Source organism: Nycticebus coucang, chromosome 10 (assembly GCF_027406575.1).
Source record: "Nycticebus coucang isolate mNycCou1 chromosome 10, mNycCou1.pri, whole genome shotgun sequence".
NCBI lineage: Eukaryota > Metazoa > Chordata > Mammalia > Primates > Lorisidae > Nycticebus > Nycticebus coucang.
The window spans coordinates 118,505,513-118,532,940 of record NC_069789.1 but is presented as its reverse complement, the minus strand read 5'-3'; the positions used below and the strand labels follow the sequence as shown (position 1 = coordinate 118,532,940).

The following is a 27,428-nucleotide window of genomic DNA, read 5'->3' as shown; positions in this document are numbered from 1 at the left end:
GCCCTGGCTGGATTCGAGCCCTCCAGCTCAGGTGTATGTGGCTGGTGCCTTAACTGCTTGAGCCACAGGTGCCAAGCCCTTAAGCAGTTCTCTTGCTCAGTGTCCCAAGTAGCTGGGACTACAGGCACTGCACAACGCCTAGCTAATTTTTGTTGTTGTTGTTGTTTAGCAGGCCCTGGCCAGGTTCGAACATACCAGCCCCAGTGCATGTGGCCCACGCCCTAACCACTGAGTTACAGGCACCGAGCCTATAGGTTTATTCTTAAGTTGAATTTGTGTGTAAATTGGAACAGGTTCATTTCCCTAATATCTGTAATATCCTCCATTTGTATGTGTGAGTTGTACGTCGATCAGATGTTTGTAACTTGGGGATTGCCTATAACAGATGGATTCTGGTCTGAGGAGTTGGGAAGATACATACAGTGTGAAGGAGCTGGGTTGAGACATTTGCTCCTCTCCAGATCCTTTCTTTATTCTGCAGATAGTGGTAGTCACATTAGGTGTGTTGTAAGTTTTCATGTAAGATTTTAACATAGGAGATGCCATGGGTAGTCAAAGTTAGTCTATTGATAAGGATTTTATAATGGTGATGTACATTTCTGTTTCATTTTTGCTGATGTTAATTAGAATTCAGCAGTAGCCATTTATTGTGTTTTTATTTTAAGACTATTCAAATGAAAAGTAACTGCTCTGTTCTCAAAGGGTTATTTGTGACCTGGGAGTGGGAAGTGCAGTCACTGAGGGAAATACTCAGTGGGTATATGTTGAGAAGAAACAGTGCAGGCATTTTGTTCATATATAACTGAGAAGGTAATATGTTGTTTCCTAAAGTGTATGTTTCTGATAATTTGGACCAAGAGACATGGTGTTCTGAATCAGCCAAATATATGAGGTAAGGTGATTTCCTCTAGCAGGTAGGATAGTTGTGAACAGTAGGCAGGGCCTGTTTTCCTTAAGTCTGAGAGCAAAAGCAGTGATAAGAAGATGACTCATTGATCTTCATGAAATTACTGGCCAAGCACTTTCTAAGGAATGGTGTTTGATAAGGAGAAACAAGTTACTATTCTGATCTGTTACTTAAAGGAAAATCATGAAGCTAGCATTTTATAGGCAATGCCATTTATTAAATTCCTTACATAATCACTAGAGTCTTGGTTATTTTTGGGCTCTCTAATAGGCCATGTTACTTTTATAGTTTGAAATTCATTTTGAAGTTTTAAGCAGTGGATAGGAGCTATACAGAACATGTAAGCAGAATCTCATAAACATCATATACGTATGTGGAGGGGCAGAGATTGTTGCTATAATAAATGGTACTGGCTGAATGTCACTCTTTTTTGCTCCTTTACAGTTATTTTGATTCTAGGATCTCAATCAAACTTAACCGTCTCTGCAGAGTAGTGTAGAGCAGCACTGGGTTTGGGTTGGGGAGTGGGAGCAAGAGCAAGTTAGCCACAGGCCCAACAGAAGCTTCTGGGACTGCCTTCCCTTCTCCCCTTCAGCTTTTGCATTTCGTACCTGAGGGAGCTGGCTGTCAGTCCTACCCAACTCTGCCTGTCTTCCAGGGGCTTTCATTTGGAGAGACAACAGATCACATTCATCTAGAATTTCTCTTAGTTGTTAATTTCAAGAAGACTCTTAAGAATTTTTATCAAGTCATCCAGTTTTCTTCATATTTTGCTTCTTATTTGTCTGTCCTTTCCCCTTGGCTGACTTCCTTGACAGTGAGACACAGGGTCATTGGTTTAAGTATGGGAAGGAAATTATGGCCTTGAGCATAGTCAGAAAGAATCTGGCTCCCAGGCACTTCCTGTGAGCCACCACTAAAGTACTAAGCATGGGCCCTGACAAGGTTTTTCAAAGGGGCATCTCACACTACTGTTATATCAGCATTTCCATGTTTCTGTCATACGCAGTTGTTTTTCATGGTGCTGATCATGATCAGGTTGATACTGGCCTTTACATGGGACATGTTTGCCTAGCAGGGTGGGAGTAAAATAGCAGGATACAGAGAGCAAGGGAGGGAAAGAGTAGGCAACTTGCTTTCATAATTACCCTCCCACCCAGACCTATTGGAGCCATCCTTGCTCAGAAGTTTCTGGGTCCTCAGAGGATGAAACCCAGATTCTTCAGCAAATCTGGGCCCTTGGCAGACTTGGCCCCAATCTCTCCCACTATAAGTGCCTGTGCTCCACCCTCTTGTCCTGCAGCCAAGACAGTGTGGTAGAATAGGAAGACGAGACCTGGGTGGCGGGACACCTGGGTTCTGCATGGGTCTCCATGTCCACCTAGCTATTTTCTTTCTCTCTGTCTTAGTAGTCACTTATCTGGGTAGGCTTATCAGAGAAGAAAGAAAGAAAGGGTTTGGGGGACCAATTACAAGGATTTTTTTTTTTCTTCACATTGTCAGAAGTTCAGAATACAAGGCAAATCTTTTTGACTCCTATCTCTTGGCAAAACCTTGGGAATTAGACCACTAGATATCTGAGAATTAAATGGATTTTTGAACTTTTTAAAAAACTTTACGTGGGACCAAAACATTTATAAAAACTGATCTAATTGAGCCGGGCGATGTGGCGGGCGCCTGTGGTCCCAGCTACTCGGGAGGCTGAGGCAGGAGAATCGCCTGGGCCCTGGAGTTGGAGGTTGCTGTGAGCTGTGTGACGCCATGGCACTCTACCAAGGGCGATAAGGTGAGACTCTGTCTCTACAAAAAAAAAAAAAAAAAACTGATCTAATTGGACCTACTCTCTTAAAGGCTAAAAGGTCTGATATGCCACTAGTTGAGCTTTCTTAGTCCTAAAGAACTGCTAGTTACATCCAGAGCTCCCCTGGGTACTGCTTCTGGGCATTTCTTCTCACTGTCTACAGCCAGGATTATAGTCTTCTATTTGACATGACCCCAGGCAGGGGCCCAGTGTAGAAGGAGAAGAGTGTTTCCCTGTGGTTGAGAGAATGGGTTAGGTCAAATCTAGCTCTGATTGCTTTCTAAGTGATCTTGAGTTTTTGTGTTTCTTTGAATTGTATGCATTTAAAAAAACTGTACAGACAAATATATAAAGCATATGCAGTATGAACATTTATGAAGTGAATACCTGTGTGACCATCTCCCAGAAAGAAATCGGATAGAGGCCAGGCGTGGTGGCTCATGCCTGTAATACTAGCACTATGGGAGGCAGAGGCAGGTGGATTGCCCTGAGCTCAGAAGTTCGAGACCAGCCTGAGCCAGAGTGAGACCCTGTCTCTACAAAAAAAGCCGGGCATTGTGGTGGGTGCCTGTAGTCCCGACTACTTGGGAGGCTGAGGCAAGAGAATTGCTTAAGCCAAGAGTTGGAGATTACTGTGGGCTATGCCACGCACTCTACAGAGGGCCACAAAGTGAGACTCTGTCTCAATAAAAAAACAAACAAACAAACAAAAAAACCCTCAATTATGGTGGTGCCTGTGGCTCAGTGGGTAGGGTGCCAGCCCCATATACCAAGGGTGGCAGGTTCGAACCGCCCCTGGCCAAACTGCAACAAAAAAATAGCTGGGCATTCTGGCAGGTGCCTGAGGCAAGACAATTGCTTAAGTACAGGAGTTGGAGGTTGCAGTGAGCCGTGATGCCATGGCACTCTATCAAGGGCGATAAAGTGAGATTCTGTCTCGAAAAGAAAGAAATCAGACAGCACCTCCACTATATTCTTTTTCTTTCTTTTTTTTTTTTGATAGAGACAGAGTCTTACTTTATCGCCCTCGGTAGAGTGCTATGGTGTCACAGCTCACAGCAACCTCCAACTCCTGGGCTTAGGCAATTCTCTTGCCTTCAGCCTCCCGAGTAGCTGGGACTACAGGTGCCTGCCACAACGCCCGGCTATTTTTTTGTTGTAGTTTGGCCCAGGCCGGTGTCCTACCTACTGAGCCACAGGCACCGCTCTGTATTCTTTTTCTTTTTCTTTTTCTTTTTTTTTTTTTTGTAGAGACAGAGTCTTACTTTACCGCCTTCGGTAGAGTGCCATGATGTCACAGGACTCAGCAACCTCTAGCTCTTGGGCTTCCATGATTCTCCTGCCTCAGCCTCCCAAGCAGCTGGGACTACAGGCGCCGGCCACAATGCCTGGCTATTTTTTGGTTGCAGTTCAGCCGGGGCTGGGTTTGAACCCGCCACCCTCGGTATACGGGGCCTGCATCCCACTCACTGAGCCACAGGCGCCACCCTGTATTCTTTTTCTATCCTATTTCCTGTCCTAGTCTTTTTTCTTTTCTTTTTTGAGACAGAATCTCACCTTGTCGCCCTTGCTAGAGTGCGGTGGCGTCACAGCTCACAGCAACCTCAAACTCTTGGGCTTAAGTGATTGTCTTGCCTCAGCCTCCCAAGTAGCTGGGACTACCGGCGCCCAGCACAATGCCCATCTGTTTTTAGAGATGAGGTGATCTCGCTGTGGCTCAGTCTGGTCTCCAACCTGTGAACTGAGGAAATCCACCTACCTTGATCTCCCAGAGTCCTAGGGTTACAGGCATGAGCCAGCACATCCAGCCCTTTCCTAGTCTTTAAGCAGAAACTTGAAATATGCTTTTCAAATATTGAGGTGATAAACATTTGAGTAAGAAATAATGGTATTTTTTTGTAATAATTTTTTGTTAATAGTGCCTAGAAGTGGGCGGCGCCTGTGGCTCAGCGGGTAGGGCGCCGGTCCCATATGCCGGAGGTGGCGGGTTCAAACCCAGCCCCGGCCAAATTAAAAAAAAAAAAAAAAATAGTGCCTAGAAGTAATAGCTTTTTATTCACAAAATTAATTTAATTTTAAACATAATAACTCATATTCATCTAACCTAGAAAGAAGTAGGGACAAACAACTTCAGCAGATTTTCAAGTACAGTTAATATGATTAATTGAACCCAAGACACACTTTTGTGCTGATTCTATGACCCTCTTCATGTTCTATCTTAAAGCTACTCAGTTTTCATTTTTTAAATACACCTCTTTTTAACTAGTTAGAAATGAGTTAAGCATGTAAGTAAACTTACAGGCCAGAAAATGGAAAGGATGAATATAACTATTGATTTTTTTTTTCTAGTGTGAACCTTAAATTAGTTCTTTAACCTGTAAATCTGAATTGTTCCCTACTTAAAAAAAAAAAAATTGCTGCATTTAGAAGTTGGTTGTATTTCTTGTTTCTTTGTGACCAACAATTCTTTTTTTTAATCTTTTTTTAAGTTATACACATTATTGGCCTCGGCGCCTGTAGCTCAGAGGCTAGGGTGCCAGCCACATACACCAGAGCTGGCTGGTTCAAATCCAGCGCAGGCCTGCCAAACAACAATGGCAACTACAATCAAAAAATAGCCAGGTGTTGTGGTACACGCCTATAGTCCCAGCTACTTGTGAGGCTGAGGCAGGAGAATCTCTTGAGCCCAGCAGTTGAAGGTTGCTGTGAGCTGTGATGCTACAGCACTCTACCCAGGGTGACAGCTTGAGGCTCTGTCTCAAAAAAAAATTCTGTTGCATAAAATGAAGTGTTTCAAGACCATATAGGTAAACACCTAAAGATCCTGGTGATCTATTTCAGAGATTTCCTGTGCCCAGAGCCCTATTGTGGGATATTGTGGGATTCTGTAGCTACCAGGAAATCTTCCTTCCCTCACTGGGTAGGAGTGGTATATGTACCTATACTAATGGGAGCAACTACCAGTACTTTTCTGGGCAGATGTCATTTACTCTTTTTTCCCTTTTTAAAGCCATCATTTTGTGACACTTTGCCACCTTTGGTAGAATACCTTGGTGTTACAGCTCACAGCAATCTCAAACTCCTGGGCTTAGCCAGTCTCATTATATGTAGCCGGCACCCTACTCACTGAGCTACAGGTGCCGAACCTAGGGTCCCATATTTTTTTTTTTTTTTTTTTTTTTTTTGAGACAGAGCCTCAAGCTGTTGCCCTGGGTAGAGTGTAGTGGCATTACAGCTCACAGCAACCTCTAACTCCTGGTCTTAAGTGATTGTCTTGCCTCTGCCTCTCAAGTAGCTGGGATTATAAGTGCCCGCCACAACACCTAGCTATTTTTAGAGATGGAGTCTCGCTCTGGCTCAGGCTGATCTTGAACTTATGCAATCTACCCGCCTCAGCCTCTATTTTATTCTTTATTAATACAAAAATTTTGGGGGGGGATTCTCACTCTGTCTCCTGGGCTAGAGTACCATGGCCTCAGCATAGCTCACAGCAACCTCAGATTCCTAGACTGAAGCAATTCTCCTGCCTCCGCTTCCCAAGTAGCTGGGACTATAGGCACCCACTATAATGACTGGCTGTTTTTTGTTGCAGTTGTTGTCGTTTAGCTGGCCCAAGTTTGAACCCGCCACCTTCAGTGTATGTGGCTGGTGCCGTAACCACTGTGCTATAGCCTGTCCCTATTTTTAATTTTTGAGAGACAATGTCCCGAATGTCACCCAGGCAGAGGTGCAGAGACTGTTCAGAGGCATGATCATTGTACACTGCTGCCTTTAACTCAAATGGTCCTTAAACCCCCTGCCCCATCTCCCACCCTGTAGCTAGGACTACAGGCCTTCTGGGCCTGACCCAATTATTATTTTAATTTATATTGGACTGAAAAGTAGAAGTATAATTATTACATGCAAATGGAGTTTTTTATGTAAGATATTTAACTCCTTAGACTGTTACTTTTTTGGGTGAGTATTGAGGTAGCAGTGTTAAAATATAAATTGATGGGGTAAAAGACTATTTTCATATTAAATTCGCACAGGTAAAATTACAGTTTGCTCATAGTCTAAGCCCCAACTGCCCATCTCATCTTTTGTCTGCCATGCATGAATTAATTTTCCTGTCAATCTTTCCCAAAACACATCTAGGCATTCCATTTTAGTCACCATCATTCATGCCCTTTCGTGTCTTTAAAATGCCTGGGTCACCTCTCCAAACCCTACCAGTCCTTTAAGTACCAATTCAAATTTTACTTCTGGGCGGCGCCTGTGGCTCAGTGAGTAGGGCACCGGCCCCATATGCCGAGGGTGGCGGGTTCAAACCCAGCCCCGGCCAAACTGCAACAACAACAAAAAAAAATAGCCGGGCGTTGTGGCGGGCGCCTGTAGTCCCAGCTGCTCGGGAGGCTGAGGCAAGAGAATCGCGTAAGCCCAAGTTAGAGGTTGCTGTGAGCCGTGTGACGCCACGGCACTCTACCGAGGGCAGTACAGTGAGACTCTGTCTCTACAAAAAAAAAAAAAAAAAATTTTACTTCTGCCCTGACCCTCCCCACCCCCGTCACCCCAGATTTGAATGGTCTTCCTTTCTCAGGATCCCAGGAAAAGTCTACACTATATATTGTCTTGTGGTTCGGTCATTTTGTAAGTATAAATGTTGTATCTCAAGTAAATTGCAAGATCCAAATCAGCAAGGACAGTGGAGCATCCTGATCTGATGTTTCATCACATTGTCTTTGCTCTCTAAGTATGTGCTTGATTTGGTTGAGTTCTGGTCTCAATTCTGAAGATTACAGCAATACAAAAATGATCAACACTGAAATGTGAAGAAAGGAGGGAATTTAGCTGCTATGCAACTGGGTCCATCAAGTGGTGACCATTCTCTTTTATTCAGTTTCAGAGACTGTTCTTGTTAATTATGATGTAGTCATTTCATAAGATAATCCTCATGTGGTTCAGTGCCCGTTGCACAGTGGTTACGGCGCTGGCCACATACACCAAGGCTAGTGGATTTGAACACAGCCTGGGCCAGCTAAACAACAATAGCTGCAACCAAAAAATATCTGGGTGTTGTGGCAGGCGCCTGTAGTCCCAGCTACTTGGGAGGCTGAGGCAAGAGAATCGCTTAAGCTCAAGAGTTTGAGGTTGCTAAGAGCTGTGATACCACAGCACTCTACCAAGGGCGATATAGTGAGATTCTGTCCAAAAAAGACAGATATTTGGCTGGGCACCTGTCACTCAGTGGTTAGGGTGCTGGCTCCAGGGCTGATGGGTTCGAACCATGCCAGGGGCTGCTAAACAAACAAAAAAGATAATCCTCACATGGTAAACTGTAAGTGTACTGCTTTAGATTCTAACTGAAATCACATACCAAAAATGAAGATACCCTTTGCATCTCATTCAAGTTCAACGAGATTATAATTCCTATTTACACCTAAATGCCCGATACATCATTTTTTCATTTCACTCACTAAGGTGCTCTAAATTCATGTGGATTTCACAGATGAATAAATTACATGAATAAGGACCTCGGACTCCATTTTTCCTCTCTAATTTATCGTTATTCACAAGGAAAAACAAATAACTTAAAAAAATTTACTTTAATATTTACTAATATGAAAATAGAAGCTTTGGATTTTTAAAAATGTTTATTAGGTGGCGCCTGTGGCTCAGTGAATATGGCACCGGCCTCATATACCGAGGGTGGCGGGTTCAAACCCAGCCCTGGCCAAAACTGTAACAAAAAATAGCTGGCATTGTGGCGGGTGCCTGTAGTCCCAGCTACTTGGATGGCTGAGGCAAGAGAATCTCTTAAGCCCAGGAGTTGGAGGTTGCTGTGAGCTGTGACGCCATGGCACTCTACTAAGGGCAATAAAATGAGACTGTCTCTAAAAATAATAAATAAAAAATAAAAATGTTTTATTAAAATTCACTTGTTCAGTAGACCAGAGAGTAGTGTTCTCTTCATACTGGAGCTTTTCTAGTTCATCTTTCCTGGCTTATTTGGAAAGTAAATTCCTCTGGAAAACTCTCCTTTAGGAATCTATCTTACAAAAAGTGCTTCCTACATAGATCTGTTCCTTTTTTTTCCTCCCACCCCTACCCCTGTCTTATCTATTAAATGTAAACATTTTAATCAGCTGTTGATGGGTAATTCACACACTCAGAAATTAAAAGTGTTGCAAAGCAAAATAGGTACCCTGTTTCCCCGAAAATAAGACATCCTCCGAAAATAAGACCTACTTACAGAAAAGATAAGACGTCCCCTGAAAATAAGACCAGCGCATCTTTGGGAGCACACCTTAACGGGGAAACAGGGTATTAAGGAGGTTAGAAAAACTTTTTGCTAGCCAGGTGTTGTGGTGGGTGCCTGTAGTCCCTGCTACTTGGGAGGCAGAGGCAGGAGAATTGCTGGAGCCCAGGAGTTGGAGGTTACTGTGAGCTGTGATGCCATGATGGCACTCTACCCAGGGCAATAGCTTGAGGCTCTGTCTCAAAAAGAAAAAAAAAGAAAAGAAAACCTTTTTGCTTTCTGTTAGTTACACTGTATTTCTATTGTTTTAGCCTATTAGCATTAAGGAAAACATGGCAACAAATATTACTTCCTTTGCTGTAGCTCACTATGAAATTATTTCCTTGTAGTATTATTAGTTGGTGGTGTTCTATATGTAATTGTTTGAAACCAAATGTGTTTTCAAAAATTGTTGAAATTCTCATAGGTGGAGATGGTAATTTTGGTTATAGATAATGGTGGTAGCTTTGTCTTTTATGGGGCATTCTATCTAGTTCACTGAGCCCAGAAACATTTCCTACCACTGCTCAGAGGTGGGAAGGCCTGGCTGGGTTGCACTTTCAGGCATATTCTAATAGAGCTGGTGACGGTATGAACTGTAGTAGTTATAGTAATGGCTGAGATCACAGTGGTATTTCTGGGTCCTATGAAATGTGTGCTATCTTGGAAATGTTACCACTTCTTCCCCTGGGTGTTTTGTAGAGGTGTTAACAAAGAAAACACCCTCCTTTCACTGTCCACCTTGGTTAAACAAATCACAAACAACACTGGTGAAAAGTTTGAAAAAAAAGCATGCAGATGTTTGCATTATGTTTTATTACAGCATATATTTGTGGCAGAATTAAATACTCCTGAAGATACTTCTTCTCTGAAGTAATTGACTTATGGCATAAAATGGGAAATGGTTACATTCTGTGTTTGTTTTTTTCTTTTTTTTCTTAATATAAGTATCCATAAAGCTCAAAGGTAAAAAACTTGCCATTTTAAAGGATGCTTTCCTCCCCCCTCAGTTTTGAAGAATTAGTACTGGAGAATTATTAGAATGGACATTCAGATGTTGCAGTATCTTAGTTGCTCACACAGAACACTGTTTCTCAGATTTAAACTCTGAAGACATTACAGTCTTGTACATGCCCTTTTTCCTGCTTTTTCTTTGTGGCCTTCAGCTCATTAAATGTAGTGACTCAGCACATTTTTTTTTTACCTGCCCCTTGAAGTAGTTGAACGTGTTTGTGACCAAGCATTTAAAGCTATTTCCTTTAAAGCAAGTGTTTGAGACGTTTTTAGATTTATAGCAGTCTTTGTTTACCATGTAATTCAGTCCAATAGAGGAACTAGTAAAACTGTATTAGGTAGACATCAAAGCTTAGAAGAGTGTACTTAACACGAAAGAACTTAACTAAGTTTGTAACAAGTGGAAAGTTACCAGGTGTCCAAGAATTAACCACTTCCATTTTAATGTGTTCTCTCTCTCTCTCTCTTTTTTTTTTTTTTCTTGAGATAATCTTACTTTGTTACCCAGGGTAGGATACAGTGCTGTGGTATCCTAGCTCACAAACTCTTGGGCTCAAGCAGTCCTCTTGAGCCACCAGGCCTGGCTGAGTTTTCATTTTGATGGTAGCTATTTAGTTGTTAGTATTCTGGGTTTAAAATACCAGTTGTGGGCGGCACCTGTGGCTCAGTGGCCCCATATGCCAAGGGTGGTGGGTTCAAACTTGACCCTGGCCAAACTGCAACAAAAATAGCCCGGTGTTGTGGCGGGCACCTGTAGTCCCAGCTACTCGGAGGCTGAGGCAAGAGAATCGCTTAAACCCAAAAGTTGGAGGTTGCTGTGAGCTGTGACGCCTTGGCACTCTCCCAAGGGCAATATAGTGCGACTGTCTCAAAAAATAAATAAATCAACAAACAAAATGTACTTCATACTTCAAGTCTTAGACCTGAGATGGAACTTCTCCAGAAAGGCTTTCCTAAGTCTAAAAAGTGGGGTCGGGACCCTTTAATATACTTTAATAGTCATTTATTTATTAATTCCTTCACTAAATGTTTGTGTCAAGCACTGTGCCATAGGCTAAGGCCACAGAATTGAACTAGACAGGAGTTGGGCATTATCCTCACAGAGTTTACATTCTTATCAGGGAAACCATCCCATGTTTATACCCTTAAAATTTCTTTTTTAATTTGTAATATAGTAGAACCTCTGTAAGTTGACTACCCAAGGGAGTGTAACAAACTGGTCAACACACGGAGGTTGTTAACATGAGGAACCAGGCCTACTATAATAATATGTACATGTTGTGCATGTCTGGTCTATGAAAATTAGGTCAACTCGAGATGGTCAATGTATGGAGGTGGTCAACTATGGAGATTCTAGCGAATTTTCCAACTTATAGACAGTTGCAAAAATGAAAATAGCCTGAAGGAATATCCTATACACTTTGCCCAGATTCACCTGTTATTAACATTTTACCACCTTTTTGTATTCTTACTCTTGATTTTTATACATACATGTATACACACACACAACACATTTTTTTTCTAGACCAGTTACATAAGTTATGGCTCTTTCCTCTAAAATACTTGTATTTCCTGTGAGTGGGGGATATTCTCTCACATGATAGTTACAACTTTATAACTATGAGGCCGGCAAGGTGGTTCATGCCTGTAATCGTAGCACTCTGGGAAGCAAGGCGAGAGGACTGTTTGAGCTTAGCAACCTGAGCAAGATCAAGATCCCGTCTCTCTCACAGGATAGTTACAACTTTATAAATTTACTTTTATAATATACTTTGTTTTTTTCTGGTTTATCTTTTTCTTATTTTTTTTTTTTTCTGGTCTTTTCATTATATTTAAGTATGCTTAATGTAAAAAACTTAACATCTTAACAGTTTTTAACCCCCAACCTTTTTTTTTTTAAGACAGAGTCTCACTCTGCTGCCCCAGAGTGCTGTGGTGTCAGCCTAGCTCTCAGCAACCTCAACTCCTGGGTTCAAGTGATCCTCCTGCCTCAGCTTCCCAAGCAGCGGGGACTACAGGCATTCACCACCGTGTCTGGCTAAGTTTTTCTATTTTTGGTAGAGACGGGATCTTGATGTTGCTCAGGCTGCTAAGCTCAAACAGTCCTCCTACCTTGCTTCCCAGAATGCTAAGATTACAGGCATGAACTACCTTGCCCGCCTCATTGTTAACTCTTGAATACATTCATGATGTTGTACAACTACTACCACCAATTTGCCTGTTTTCATCTTGTAAAACTGAAACTCCAGGGCGGCTCCTGTGGCTCAGTGAGTAGGGTGCTGGCCCCATATACCGAGGGTGGTGGGTTCAAACCCAGCCCTGGCCAAGCTGCAACATAAAATAGCTAGGGGGTGGGCGCCTGTAGTCCCAGCTACTTGGGAGGCTGAGGCAAGGGAATTGCCTAAGCCCAGAAGTTGGAGGGTGCTGTGAGCTGTGTGACGCCATAGCACTCTAGTGAGGGCGATAAAGTGAGACTCTGTCTCTAAAAAAAAAAAAAAAAAACTGAAATACCATATCCAGTAACTTCCTGTTCCCTCCTTCTTCCAGTCCCTGACAACTGACATTCTATTTTCTGTCTTTTTGAAATACTGCATTTAAGTGGAATCATATAGTATTTGTCTTTTCATGACTGGCTTATTTCACTTAGCATAATGTTCTTAAGGTTTATTCATGTTGTGAGAATATCCTTCCTTTTTTAAGGCCGAGTAATGTGCCACTGTATGTATAGGCCTCATTTTTGTTTATCCTTTCATCAGTACATGGACACAGAGTTGTTTTTGTTGTTGTTGTTGTTTTTGAGACAGAGTCTCACTATGTTGCCCTCGGTAGAGAGCCATGGCATCACAGCTTACAGCAACCTCAAACCCCTGGGCTTAAGCGATTCTCTTACCTCAGCCTCCCAAGTAGCTGGGACTACAAGGCACCTGCCACAGTGCCTGGCTATTTTTTTGTTACAGTTGTCATTGTTGTTTAGCTGGCCCAGGCTGGGTTTGAACCTGTCAGCTTCAGTTTATGTGGCTGGTGCCATAACCACTGTGCTACAGGCGCCGAGATGGACATAGCATTGTTTCCATGTATTTCAATGTGTTGCAAATAACTAACTTGGCTGTGAATATGGGTACACAAATATCTCTTTCAGACCCTGTTTTCTTTTTTTCCTTTTAAGGAAAAAAAACAAGATCTCACTTTGTCACCCTTGGTAGAGTACCATAGTGTCATAGCTCACAGCAACCTCAAACTCTTGGGCTTAAGAGAATCTCTTGCCTCAGCCTCCCAAGTAGCTGGGACTACAGGCACCTTCCACAGCGCCCAGCTATTTTTTGGTTGTAGTTGTCATTGTTGTTTGGCAGGCCCAGGCTGGATTCAAACCTGCCAGCTCCAGTGTATGTGGCTGGCAACCTAACCACTGAACTATAGGCACCGAGCTGAGACCCTGTTTTCAATTCATTTATTTTCATTCCTCCTGCCTCAGCTTCACACTTACCTACTTTTTCTATTTTCTTTTCTTTTCTTTTTCTTTTTTTTGAAGATAGATTTTATGTTGCCAAGCTGCTCTTGAACTTTTGGCTCCAGTGATCCTCCCCTTTGGTCCCCCAAAGTGCTAGAATTATAGGTGTGAGCCACTGTGCCCTCAGTCTGGTGATGTTAATTTTGTTTAGCTAGGCAAGGTGTTGCCTGATTTCTCTACTGCATTATTATTTGAGGGTGTGTGTGTATATGGGTTCTCCCCAACCTCCCACAACTGATGAGTAGTCTGTAGAGAAATACTTGAATTCCGTGCAAGTATTTTGCTCCTCATCAAAACTTTCCCACTAGATTTGATATCCTGTGATGATTCTTGCCTGATCTAGTCATATGGATCCAAGCTCTTATTTTTTGCTGTGGGTTATAATTCATTACTGTAGATAATTATTTTGGTGCTCAAGTTGTCCCAGACTTGGCCAGTGGGAGCTCCTTCAGGCTGGTTTCTGTGTCTTTGTGAGATGCTCCATCAGTTTTTTTCTTGCACAAAAAGATGTTCCGGCATATTTTGTACTTCCTACCCTAGCCCTGGAATCAGCCATTTTTCTGTGGTACCCTTTACACCCTTGTTTTAGCACTTAGCACATTGCTTACTTGTGTCTTCCTCCATTGGACTAGATTGTAGATGAGGGTACACAGATATCATTCTTATTCATTCTTACATCTTCATTCAGCATAAAGCCTGGCATATTAGAAGTTCACTAAATATTTATTGAATAAAAAATTTGATTTTCACTGTAGTTTGGTGATTAAAATTAAGTTCCAAAGTTATGATGCTGATGGGTTTTCTTTTTTCCCCCCATCTAGGAAGAAATGTTGGCTATTTGTCTATGAGAAGTGGCGAAAACTGACCTCTTACTGGTATATAACACTATGGGACCTGACACTTTGGCTGCATGGCTATCCAGCCCCCACTGATAATGTCAGGAGCCATTTGCTCCTCTAGAAAACACTAATCTGATCTTGGAAGTGACTGATCGTGGCAGGATGTGTCGACGATGATGATGGCAAGAAAGCAAGATGTCCGAATTCCCACCTACAACATCAGTGTGGTGGGATTGTCTGGAACAGAGAAGGAGAAGGGCCAGTGTGGCATTGGAAAGTCTTGTCTGTGCAACCGCTTTGTGCGTCCAAGTGCTGATGAGTTTCACTTGGACCATACCTCTGTTCTCAGCACCAGTGACTTTGGTGGGCGAGTGGTCAATAATGACCACTTTCTCTACTGGGGAGAAGTTAGTCGCTCCCTGGAGGATTGTGTGGAATGTAAAATGCACATCGTGGAGCAAACTGAATTTATTGATGATCAAACTTTTCAACCTCATCGAAGCACAGCCCTGCAGCCCTATATCAAGAGAGCTGCTGCAACCAAGCTTGCATCAGCCGAAAAACTCATGTACTTTTGCACTGACCAGCTGGGGCTGGAACAGGACTTTGAACAGAAACAAATGCCAGATGGAAAGCTGCTGATTGATGGGTTTCTTCTTGGTATTGATGTTAGCAGGGGCATGAACAGGAACTTTGATGACCAGCTCAAGTTTGTGTCCAATCTCTATAATCAGCTTGCAAAAACAAAAAAGCCTATAGTGGTGGTCCTGACTAAGTGTGATGAGGGTGTCGAGCGGTACATTAGAGATGCACATACTTTTGCCTTAAGCAAAAAGAACCTCCAAGTTGTAGAGACCTCTGCAAGATCCAATGTAAATGTGGACTTGGCTTTCAGCACCTTAGTGCAACTCATTGATAAAAGTCGGGGAAAGACAAAAATCATTCCTTATTTTGAAGCTCTCAAGCAACAAAGTCAGCAGATAGCTACAGCAAAAGACAAGTATGAGTGGCTGGTGAGTCGCATTGTGAAAAACCACAATGAGAATTGGCTGAGTGTCAGCCGAAAGATGCAAGCCTCTCCAGAGTACCAGGACTATGTCTACCTAGAAGGGACTCAGAAAGCTAAGAAGCTATTTCTACAGCATATCCACCGTCTCAAGCATGAGCATATTGAGCGCAGGAGAAAGCTATACCTAGCAGCCCTGCCATTAGCTTTTGAAGCTCTTATACCTAATCTAGATGAAATAGACCACCTAAGCTGCATAAAAGCCAAAAAGCTCTTAGAAACCAAGCCAGAATTCTTGAAGTGGTTTGTTGTACTTGAAGAGACACCATGGGATGCCACCAGCCACATTGACAACGTGGAAAATGAACGGATTCCCTTTGACTTAATGGATACTGTCCCTGCAGAGCAGCTATACGAGGCCCACTTAGAGAAGCTGAGGAATGAGAGGAAAAGAGTTGAGATGAAAAGGGCATTTAAAGAAAACCTGGAGACCTCTCCTTTCATAACTCCTGGAAAGCCTTGGGAAGAAGCCCGTAGTTTTATTATGAATGAAGATTTCTACCAGTGGCTAGAAGAACCTGTATACTTGGATATTTATGGCAAACACCAAAAGCAAATTATAGATAAAGCAAAGGAAGAATTTCAAGAGTTGCTGTTAGAATATTCAGAATTGTTTTATGAGCTAGAGCTGGATGCTAAGCCTAGCAAGGAAAAGATGGGTGTCATTCAGGATGTTCTGGGGGAAGAACAACGATTTAAAGCATTACAGAAGCTCCAAGCGGAACGTGATGCACTTATTCTAAAGCACATTCATTTTGTGTACCACCCAACAAAGGAGACATGCCCCAGCTGCCCAGCTTGTGTGGACGCTAAGATTGAGCACTTGATTAGTTCTCGGTTTATCCGACCGTCTGACCGGAATCAGAAAAATTCACTCTCTGACCCCAACATTGATAGAATCAACCTTGTTATATTGGGCAAAGATGGCCTTGCCCGAGAGTTGGCCAATGAGATTCGAGCTCTTTGTACAAATGATGACAAGTATGTGATAGATGGTAAAATGTATGAGCTTTCCTTGAGGCCAATAGAGGGGAATGTCAGGCTTCCTGTGAACTCCTTTCAGACACCAACATTTCAGCCCCATGGCTGTCTCTGCCTTTATAATTCAAAAGAGTCACTATCCTATGTGGTGGAGAGTATAGAGAAGAGTAGAGAGTCCACGCTTGGCAGGCGAGATAATCATTTAGTCCATCTCCCTCTGACGTTAATTTTAGTTAACAAGAGAGGAGACACCAGTGGAGAGACTCTGCATAGCTTAATACAACAAGGTCAGCAAATTGCTAGCAAACTTCAGTGTGTCTTTCTTGACCCTGCTTCTGCAGGCATTGGTTATGGACGTAATATTAATGAAAAGCAAATCAGTCAAGTTTTGAAGGGACTCCTGGACTCTAAGCGTAACTTAAACCTAGTCAGTTCTACTGCTAGCATCAAAGATTTGGCTGATGTAGATCTACGAATTGTTATGTGTCTGATGTGTGGAGATCCTTTTACTGCAGATGACATACTCTTTCCTGTCCTTCAGTCCCAAACCTGTAAGTCTTCCCATTGTGGAAGCAACAACTCTGTTGTACTCGAACTCCCAATTGGACTACACAAGAAGCGTATTGAACTGTCTATTCTTTCATACCATTCCTCATTTAGCATTAGAAAGAGCCGTTTGGTTCATGGGTACATTGTTTTTTATTCAGCCAAACGTAAGGCATCTTTGGCTATGTTACGTGCCTTTCTTTGTGAAGTGCAGGACATTATTCCCATTCAGCTTGTAGCACTCACTGATGGCTCTGTAGATGTCCTAGACAATGACTTAAGTCGGGAACAGCTGACCGAGGGGGAGGAGATTGCTCAAGAAATCGATGGAAGGTTTACAAGCATCCCCTGTAGCCAACCCCAGCATAAACTTGAGATCTTTCATCCATTTTTTAAAGATGTGGTGGAGAAAAAGAACATAGTCGAGGCTACTCACATGTATGATAACGTTGCCGAGGCCTGTAGCACCACGGAAGAGGTGTTTAACTCCCCCCGGGCAGGGTCACCACTCTGTAACTCAAACCTGCAGGATTCAGAAGAAGATATCGAGCCCCCATCTTATGGCCTGTTTCGAGAAGATGCATCACTGCCTTCTCTATCCAAAGATCATTCTAAGCTCTCTATGGAACTGGAGGGAAATGATGGGCTGTCTTTCATCATGAGCAATTTTGAGAGTAAACTGAACAACAAAGTACCTCCACCAGTCAAACCAAAGCCTCCTGTCCATTTTGAAATCACAAAGGGGGATCTGTCTTATTTAGACCAAGGCCATAGGGGGGATGGCCAGAGGAAGTCTGTGTCTTCTAGTCCCTGGCTGCCTCAGGATGGGTTTGATCCTTCTGACTATGCTGAACCCATGGATGCTGTGGTCAAGCCGAGGAATGAAGAAGAAAACATATATTCTGTGCCCCATGACAGCACCCAAGGCAAAATCATTACCATTCGGAATATAAATAAAGCCCAGTCCAATGGCAGTGGGAATGGTTCTGACAGTGAAATGGACACCAGCTCTCTAGAGCGAGGCCGCAAGGTTTCCATCGTGAGTAAGCCAGTGCTATACAGGACGAGATGCACCCGGCTCGGGAGGTTTGCTAGTTATCGAACTAGCTTCAGCGTGGGGAGTGATGATGAGCTGGGGCCCATCCGGAAAAAAGAGGAGGATCAGGCTTCACAAGGTTATAAAGGGGACAACGCCGTTATTCCATATGAAACAGATGAAGATCCAAGGAGGAGGAATATTCTTCGCAGCCTGAGAAGGAATACTAAGGTAAGACACCAGTTTAGTAAGAGTCAGAAGAGTGATTTGCAGTGTGGTGGTGAAAGTTGATTGATGATGATGATTTTTCAAGGACAGCTTATTCTAGTGAAAAAAAATGCTGTATGTGAGTGTAAGTATGTATGAGAGAGTTTACACTTTGACATAACATTAAAAAGTTAGCAGTGTTTCAGCTGATACTGGCAGTTCTTAAGTAGTTAGGACCTTAGATAGCCTGATGTGTCTTTCTCTAAGACAATGGTTAATTACCAAAATGAGTAGATAGTGCAGAACTTGTCAGTGTTCTGACAAGTGGCCAAGCCTGTGACAGTACACTTATTCTTCTTTTACTTAAATACTAGAGCCCAAAATTGAATGCCTCATTCTCTTACTGCTAAACATAATTTATTTATTTATTTATTTTTTCCTTGTTTGTGTGTTTTTTTAGACAGTTTTATTTTATTGCCCTCGGTAGAGTGTGGTAGCATCACAGCTCATAGCAACCTCCAACTCCTGGGCTTAGACAATTCTTCTGCCTCAGCCTCCCAAGTAGCTGGGACTACAGGCACCTGCCACGATGCCTCGCTATTTTTTTGTTGAAGTTTGGCCGGGGCCGGGTTTGAACCTACCACCCTCCGTATATGGGGCTGGTGCCCCCCATACTAAACATAATTTCATCTATATATCTTCTATTTATTTATTTCCTTATTTATTTTTAAGCAGAGTCTTGTTTAAAAGTTACCCTGGCTAGAGTGCACTTGTTTCATCATAGGTTACAGCAACCTCAAACTCCTGGGCTCAAGCAATGCCTCAGGCTCCTGAGTAGTTGGGACTATAGGTACCCACCATCATGGCTGGCTAATTGTTTCTATTTTTAGTAGAGAAGGAATCTTGTTTTTGCTCAGTCTGGTCTCAAACTCCTGACCTCCTACTTTGGCCTCCCAAAGTGCTAGTTTTACAGGTATGAGCCACCACGCCCAGCTTTGTTTTTTCAGAGAAAGACATCTTGGTGAGAGACCATAACAGAACTGTGTCATACATGTAAAATAGCTTTTGACTAGATTATGATATACAGAATGATTTCTGTACATTGAAAGTTTTTGCTGCTCTCTCTCCATCAAACAGTAGGTGCCTTTGGAAAGAAACATTGCCAGCATACCAATGTTAGAGCCCTGTCTAAAGTCCAGGCTGTCTTGAGAGCTGACAATTCTGTTGTAAAATTCAGCAGGAAGCCCGTTCAGCAGCCCTTAGGTGATGAAGGAACAGGGCTCCATTGCCCTCCCAGAGAAATTGCATCTACTTTGTGTTGCCTCATAGCATGTAGAGTGTGCCTCAGTTACCATTGGAAACTCAGGAGCTTCCAGAGTTTTCTTACTTATACAGTATGAGAAAGGGCAGAACAGTATTATGGTTTTTTTTTGAGAGTCTCACCTTGTCACCCTTGGTAGAGTGCTGCGGCATCATAGCTCATAGCAACCTCAAACTCTTGGGTTCAAGTGATTCTTTCTCTTGCCTCAGCCTCCATAGTAGTTGGGACTATAAGTGCCCGCTGCAACGCCTGGCTATTTTTTAGATATGGGGTCTCATTCTCGCTCAGACTGGTCTTGAACTCATGAGTTCAGGCAGTCCACCCACCTTGGCCTCCCAGAGTCCTGGGATTATAGGCATGAGCCACCATGCCCCGCCAGAACATTATTGTTATGTGTTCCATCCCCCTCTGCCTTCCCATTTGTACTGACAATTCATAGGAATTCTTCTGTTTGACTTTTCTTCATCTTTTTTTTCTATTTGGAGTCTTTCATGTGCCTCCAGAGTTTTCTTCTCCAAAAGTTGGTAGGGGGGCAGACCCATTGAAAGCAGTCCTTACTTAGGAAGTCAGAAGGCAGCCTAATTTCCTTCCCAGTATTTTCCTAAAGCTCTCCTATTTAATGATACTGGAATCCAAACATTTTAAACATTTGACTTTCTTCTCTTCCTCCTCCACTCCCAAAGAAGACTGTTGCTGGAGCAGCATGTCTGAGTGTTGACAACCTTCTAATTTGTGGGGGTGTTTGCACACCTGGGAATTAGGAAGGTGGCATAACAGCACACTGAATTATAACTATTTTTTCTGACTTCTGGTTACATTTTTAATACTTACTGAAAATGAAGCTTTTAAAATACATTCCCTAATTGGCCAGGCTTTAAAAAACACATACTATAGTGGAGGCTCAGCAGAAAAAAGCTGGTCATCGTGAGCCCCTGAGATAGCGATGTTAAGTTCTGGTAGTGAGCACTTCCTAACCTAGAATTTCCTTAATCTGGATTGCTGGGTCAGCATGTAAGAAGGCGCCTGTGGCTCAAAGGAGTAGGGCACTGGCCCCATATGCCGGAGGTGGCAGGTTCAAACCCAGCCCTGGCCAAAAAACTGCAAAAAATAAATAAAAATAAAAGCCCATGCATGTTAAAAAAAAGAAGTGGTTAACTTCCAATCTATCTTTAGTTATGAGGGCCACATCTCTTCAAGTCAAATAAAAATGATGCTTCTGGCCCAAGAGTAATAGCATGCCTCAAGTCAGTTTATTTCTATACTTTGGAAAAAGTGAGTAAAAGGTGAGATTTTTTTTTTCTTACTTTGGAAAATGATGCTTTGAAATGAGGGTAGTTGCTTTGTCATCTGAATGCAGAGATGAGCAAAGCCTTGGCTGCTGGAGCAAACCTCCTGTTTAAAATTGCTGTTAAGAACACAGATGGCACTCATTTTACTGGAAAAGCAAGATACTATCAAGGCAGAGAAAGCCAAGCCAGCCCTTACCTTGGGATTTGGGCTTTGGTTTTTGTTGACGTGACAAAGCAATACACATTTATTTGAAGTGAGGGGGCAGCCAGGCACTCTAATTTCACTTGGTAATGGAAGATACATTCTATACCTCCTGGCTGCCAGACATCATTGGGGAAGTGGCATAGACCCTTCTTGCCCAGATCTTAGCACCCAGTTGAGACAGAAGACCTACACAGCTACTGAAAATAGGTCATCTGTCCAAAGAAGGCTGTGTGGGGGCAGAGTGGAGAACCCGTGTTGGAGGTGGTTAAGGTAGAGTGTAGAGATGATGTCATTAGGAGCTTAGGCTTTGGGAATAAGGAGACCTAGTCAGATCCCAACTTTTGCTTCCTAACATGGACTTTGGGCACATGAGTCACCTCTTCACGTACATCCTTTCTGCAAAAGAAGAAGCACCTTCCTCATTGGGTTGTGAGAAATGAAGATTGGGCATAGTACATGCTGGGTAAGTGTTAGTTAGCTATTATCATTTAACTAGACCTTGGAGAATGAGTGAAACTGGATAGGATGTGGTGGCTTACGCATGTAATCTTAGCACTTTGGGAGGCCTAAGTGGATGGATCACTTGAGGCCAGGAGTCTGAGACTAGACTGGGCAACATAGTCAGACTTTGTCTTTACAATTTTGAATATTGGCTGGTCATGCTGTTGTGCATTTATGTGGTCCTTGCTAATCAGAACGCTAATGCAGGAGGATTGCTCAAGCCCTGGAGTTTGAGGTTACAGTGAGCTTTTTTTTTTTTTTTTTTTTAAAGATACAGAGTCTCACTTTGTCGCCCTTGGTAGAGTGCTATAGTGTCACAGCTCACAGCAACCTCCAGCTCTGGGGCTTAGGTGATTCTCTTGCCTCAGCCTCCCAAGTAGCTGAGACTATAGGCACCCGCCACAATGCCCAGCTATTTTTTATTGCAGTTTGGCTGGGGCCAGGTTCTAACCCACCGCCTTCAGTATATGGGCTGGCGCCCTACCCACTGAGCCACAGGCACTGCCCACAGTGAGCTAGCTGTGTTAATGCCACTGCATTTTAGCCTAAGTAACAGAGTAAGACCCTGTCTAACAAAACCAAAAATGAGTTGAACTGAAAAGGAAGCAAAAGGTAAGGAAAGACTTAAAAGCGGAAATATGCATGTTGTATTCAGAGAAAGGAGAAAACTAATCTGGTCTTTTGAGGGACCAACATTGTCCTCTTTTGTGTAGGTTTTAACCCTTCGTGTTTGTTACTGAGCTTTTTTCTTGGCCCTTAACCCTGGCAACTGCCCTAAACCACCCCACCCCCACCCCCCAAAAAAGGCTATGCTCTGGGCACCAATGTGATATGGAAAAACAAAAATCACTCATTGCCCTTTTTGCTAGATTAGGTCTTTACTATAAAATTGGAGTCTGAGTGAGGGAATTGCTTTCACGTCTCCTAGTGAAAGTGCAGGCTATAAAAGCTGACCCTCATTCTGGGTCCTTTCCCAGCTGAACCATTTAGCAACCCACCCTCATAGTGGGAGCCTTCTGCACTCAGTTGAATGAAATTGAAAATCTACTATTGCACTTAGTGGGGTCCATGAATAGATGCTTTGTCTGTAAAGAGTTGTTGTTGCACATGGTCTCTGTCTTCCAGTGCCATGCGTTTGCAAAGACGAGATTAGGATCGGCAGGGTCTTATTTTAAGGCCAAAAAACAGGCTAAGGAGGCTTACCCTGCAAAATATGCCTTTTCATGCTCAGATTGCTGAATTTGGTGTGTTTGGATTTAAAGAGAAGACATTATTGCCTATTTACCTTTCTATCTGATGTGCCCTTATTTTAAAAAAGACATAATGGAATGATAAAGAAAATCTTTCACTCACTGTAGCTACCACATGACAAGACAACCTATTGAAGAGCTAACTAATTCAATCCTACATTGTTTGGTCTATAAGGCACCAAGTAACCAGTTTGACAGTTTGCATCCCCCCTTGTGAATTGGCTTATTTCATTGGATTCAGTGAATTGGCTAGTTGTTGTGGCTTTGTGTGGACACAGTTCTCATTTTGTGAGTCCTAGAACGGAGTTAAAGTTTCTAGTGTGAATAAAAAACAGCTGGGGATGGTGGCACCTGTGGCTCGAAGGGGTAGGGCGCCGGTCCCATATGCCAGAGGTGGTGGGTTCAAACCCAGCCCTGGCCAAAAATAAATAAATAAATAAATATAATAAATAAATATAATAAAAAGCAAAAAAAAAAAATGAAAAAAAAAAAAAAAACAGCTGGGGAATTGGACTGCTCACTCTCCTGGGAGGGATGTTGCGTTTTGACAGACAAGCTAAATGCTATGAAATATGAGCTCTTTGTAACCTGCTCAGGAAAGATTCTCAGTGTGTGTTTCAGAAAAGCCTAGTCTTACTCAATAAGCTTGAAGACTATCTAATACCTTAATTTTAAAAATGGGGTGGGCATGCTGACTTGACCTTGGATTTTCCAATTGCTGAAAAAGATTTTTTTTTTTTTTAACTAAGTACTGTGTCTATAGTATAGGTGGATTTATTTTTCTCTCCACCCCACCCCCAAAAGAAAACACTCAATTCAATGCATGAGCATTTAGTGAGCACTTGTTTTATGCCTGGGATTGAGTTAGAAGCCATAGGTCTGGTGGTAGTTATGTTCTTCTAGTTTATAGTGTCGGGGATGATAGGTTTCAAAGATGATAGGTTGCACGAATTTTGAACATTACTAAAGAGGTGGTAGGAACTGTGTAACAAGAAGGTTTAACCTGAAGTGGGACATCAAGAAAGCTCCAGAAAATGATATTTAGGGCTGAGACAGGCCTTTAAGGGTGAGGCAGGCAAAGTCAGTGAAAATGGAGTCTTCATGGGAGAGCTTTCCAGGAAACAGGATCAAATTTGGAGCTGATAAAACGGTTTGTCAGAGATTGAAAGAAGCTAATGTGGCTGCTGCAAAGAGGTGAGGGAGACCCTGCCAAATGACAAAGGGCTGCAAATACCATGTGAAGGATTTTGTATTTTCGTGCATTTATTGAATGTCTACTTGTGTGTCAGGTACAGTGCCAGGCATTTTCACATAAATTTTTCATTTATTATCCACTTTAATGAGGGGATTTTATTTCAGAGAGATAAAAATACCTTTGGTTTTAGAGATGAAAACTGGGACTCAGAGAGATTAAATACCTTGCCCATGTCAATATAACTACTAAGTGGAGGAGCTGAGATTTTTGAACCCTGTTCTTTTTTCAGACAGTCTCACTTTGTCGCCTTTATCTGATAGAGTACCCTGGCGTCATAGCTTACAGCAACCTCAAACTCTTGGATTCAAGCCATTCTCTTGCCTCAGCCTCCATAGTAGCTGGGACTACAGGCACTCACCACAATGCCTGGCTATTTTTTAGAGATGAGGTCTTGCTCAGGCTGATCTGGAACTCCTGAGCTCAGGCAGTCCACCCGCCTTCGCCTTCCAGGGTGCTGGGATTATAGGCATCAGCCCCTGTACCTCCCTGAACCCTAATCTTCTGACTTAAACTTCTGGTAGGTTTTTAGAATCCAATCTGCAAGGAAGATGCTAATATTCAATAGTAAGGCACACATATGCACATATATTTAGACCGCTCAGTCAGCCCAGACAGTGTGTTCATTCAAGCAAAAGGACTTTGGTTATCTATAAAAATCCACTTCTCCACACTGTCTCCTAAGAACAGCCTGGTGCTGTTTGTTTCTGTCCCCAGAGTCTAGTTAAGTAGAGGACAAAAAAGGCATGGAGCCATTGAAATAGCAACTGGAACTTTGAGAAATTGTTTTGAACTGTTGTCATTCGATTTTCAGTTTATTTTAAGCCTGAAGAACTTCTGCAGTGTTTTTGGTGATAAAAATAGACTATCATTAACTATCTGCCTTAGCTTACAGCACACCTTAGCTTTACAGTTCTAAAAAAAAAAAAATTACAATAGGCAACCCAAATTTATTTTTCAAAGAACAGAGAATTGGTCTGATGCCTCACTAAGCCAACTTGTTCTCTTCTACCACCTGATGATACTGAAATACCTTTGTAGGAACTCATTTTTTTCTGCTCTGTCAGGACTTGTCACCTCTGCTTGTAAGGAACGAACAGACCTGAATGAGTTTTATCAAACATTTGATAGGAGGCAAGTAGATAAAAACTAACCTACAGTGTTGGAAAGTCCACATTTAGTGTGCATTGAATTTTAGGCAGGGTGTTTGTAAGAAATGTACCCATTTTAAATTAGTGGGTTCTCCTCTCTACTGAACTCCCCATTGCACAGACCATGAATTGACCCAGTTTGCCAGACTTCAAGCTTTCTCAGAGCAAAAAGCTATGTCTTGATTTATTGGGGTCCTGCAATGGGATACCTTCTTTTCTTTTCCCATCATTTGGGAGGATTTAGGATGGTAGAAAGGCCAGGACTTCTTTTTCAACCCTAAATAAAAATGCTTCATAGTAGTGAGTGAGTGGTCATAGTATACTAACTGCCAGCTTGAAGAAGACCAAACATAAGCATTTTTGCTTTAATAATAGATTTTGCCAGCAAGAATAAATCTGCTCTCAGATTTTCTCTTAAACTTGGGTTTGGAGTTTTTTCAAAGCCAAAAGCGGGAGAATACCAGTTAACCAAGAATAGGTTTGGGACCTAAGTAAATAATTTAATTGAAAAGGTCCTTTTGAAACTTTGTTGGAAATATGAGATAATAATTACCAATAAAATGAGGATAATCGATTACCTAGTACGTGGTGGGGAGTGAGGGGATGGGGGGGGGTCACAGTATATGACACACCTCTTGGAGATGGGACACAATTATAAGAGGGACTTTACCTAACAAATGCAATCAGTGTAACAGTTCTCTGTACCCTCAATGAATCCCCAACAATAAAAAAAATACAAATAGTCTCAGCACCTGTAGCTCAGCAGCTGGGGCGCCAGGCACATACACGGGAGCTGGTAGGTTCGAATCCAGCCCTGACCTGCCAAACAATGACAACTACAACCAAAAAAAAATAGCTGGGTGTTGTGGCAGGCGCCTGTAGTCCTCTTGGGAGGCTGAGGCAAGAGAATCGCTTAAGCCCAGGAGTTGGAGATTGCTGTGAGCTATGATTTCACAGCACTGTACGGAGGGTGACAAAGTGAAGCTCTGTCCCCCCACCACAAAATGAAAGAAAAATTAAAATTTTTAAAAAAAAATAGAATAACTCATACAAAAGACATAAAAGGCCGCACAATCTATCCTATTTTATCTTCAAAACATCTCTAAAAAAAAACTGTATGTCATCAGAGTCAAAAATTCAAATAAAAATAAATCATTAACAATCAAAAAGGTGCAATGTTGGCCAAGTCTGGTGGCTCACACCTATAATCCCAGCCTGAGCAAGAGAGAGAGAACCCATTTGTACTAAAAATAGAAAAATTAGGGCCAGGTGAAGTGGGCTCTTGGGCTTAGGCAGTTCTCTTGCCTCAGCCTCCCGAGTAGCTGGGACTACAGGCGCCTGCCACACCAGCTATTTTTTGTTGCAATTTGGCCAGGGCCGGGTTCAAACCCACCACCCTTGGTATATGTGGCCGGTGCCCCACACACTGAGCCACACGTGCCATCGGTGTTACTCATTTAAAAAAAAAAACGGGTGGCGCCTGTGGCTCAAGGAGTAGGGCGCCGGTCCCATATGCCGGAGGTGGTGGGTTCAAACCCAGCCCTGGCCAAAAACCACAAAAAAAAAAAAAAAAAAAAAAAACTATGTAAAGGGACATGGTGAAGAGTAATTCAAGCTAGCCCAATCTTATGGCAGTGGCATTTTGTCATGGAATGGCTCACATAGCATAAGAGCGTGGGGCCTTGGCATTCATGGATCACAGAGCTCTCAGTGCTGGATGTGAATCTCGCTTTTTTTTTTGAGACAGAGTCTCAGGCTATTGCCCTAGGTACAGTGCAGTGGCATCATAGCTCACAGGAACCTCCAACTCTTGGTCTCAAACGATCCTCTTGCCTCAATTTTTCTATTTTTAGTAGAGATGGGGTCTCACTTTTGCTCAAACTGGTCTTGAACTTGTGAACTCAAGCAATCCACTGGCCTCAGCCTCCCAGAGTGCTAGGATTACAGGAGTGAGACACCACACCCATCCTGGATGTGAATCTCTTTGAGTCTCTGTTTTCGCAACAGTAAAATGAGGCTGGTAATCTATACCTTGTAGATAATTGTGCAGAGCACCTTGCACTATATCCAGCCACTCCTAAAGAATTACTGTTTTTCCACTTTTGATCCTAGAGGCATAGATGTGGAGATTGTTCTCAGGGATTGGTTTCCTCAAGCTAGATGGTTTGCTCAGTTCAGCCTGCTAAGTGGGTGCCCCCAAAAGAAGGTGGATTTTGGTTGGCGTCACTTTCTCCTCTCCATGGATCTGCAGCTGAGAGTGCTTCCAATGACTTCCTA

The 27,428-nt window shown here is 42.6% G+C and overlaps 1 protein-coding gene across 5 annotated transcripts in view; it reads left to right on the top strand.

Moving 5' to 3' along the window:
- Window positions 1–27,428, top strand: part of ARHGAP35 (Rho GTPase activating protein 35) — a 142,942-nt gene that overhangs the window by 39,732 nt on the left and 75,782 nt on the right. For 4 of the 5 annotated variants that reach the window (XM_053604161.1, XM_053604163.1, XM_053604160.1 and 1 more), the window contains one exon: window positions 14,329–18,206. In XM_053604161.1, coding sequence (XP_053460136.1) covers window positions 14,520–18,206 — 3,687 coding nt within the window. In that variant the 5' untranslated portion in view covers window positions 14,329–14,519. Of the gene's footprint in view, window positions 1–11,900; window positions 12,030–14,328; window positions 18,207–27,428 lie in introns of those variants that run through there. The other variant, XM_053604162.1, reaches the window with a different exon arrangement.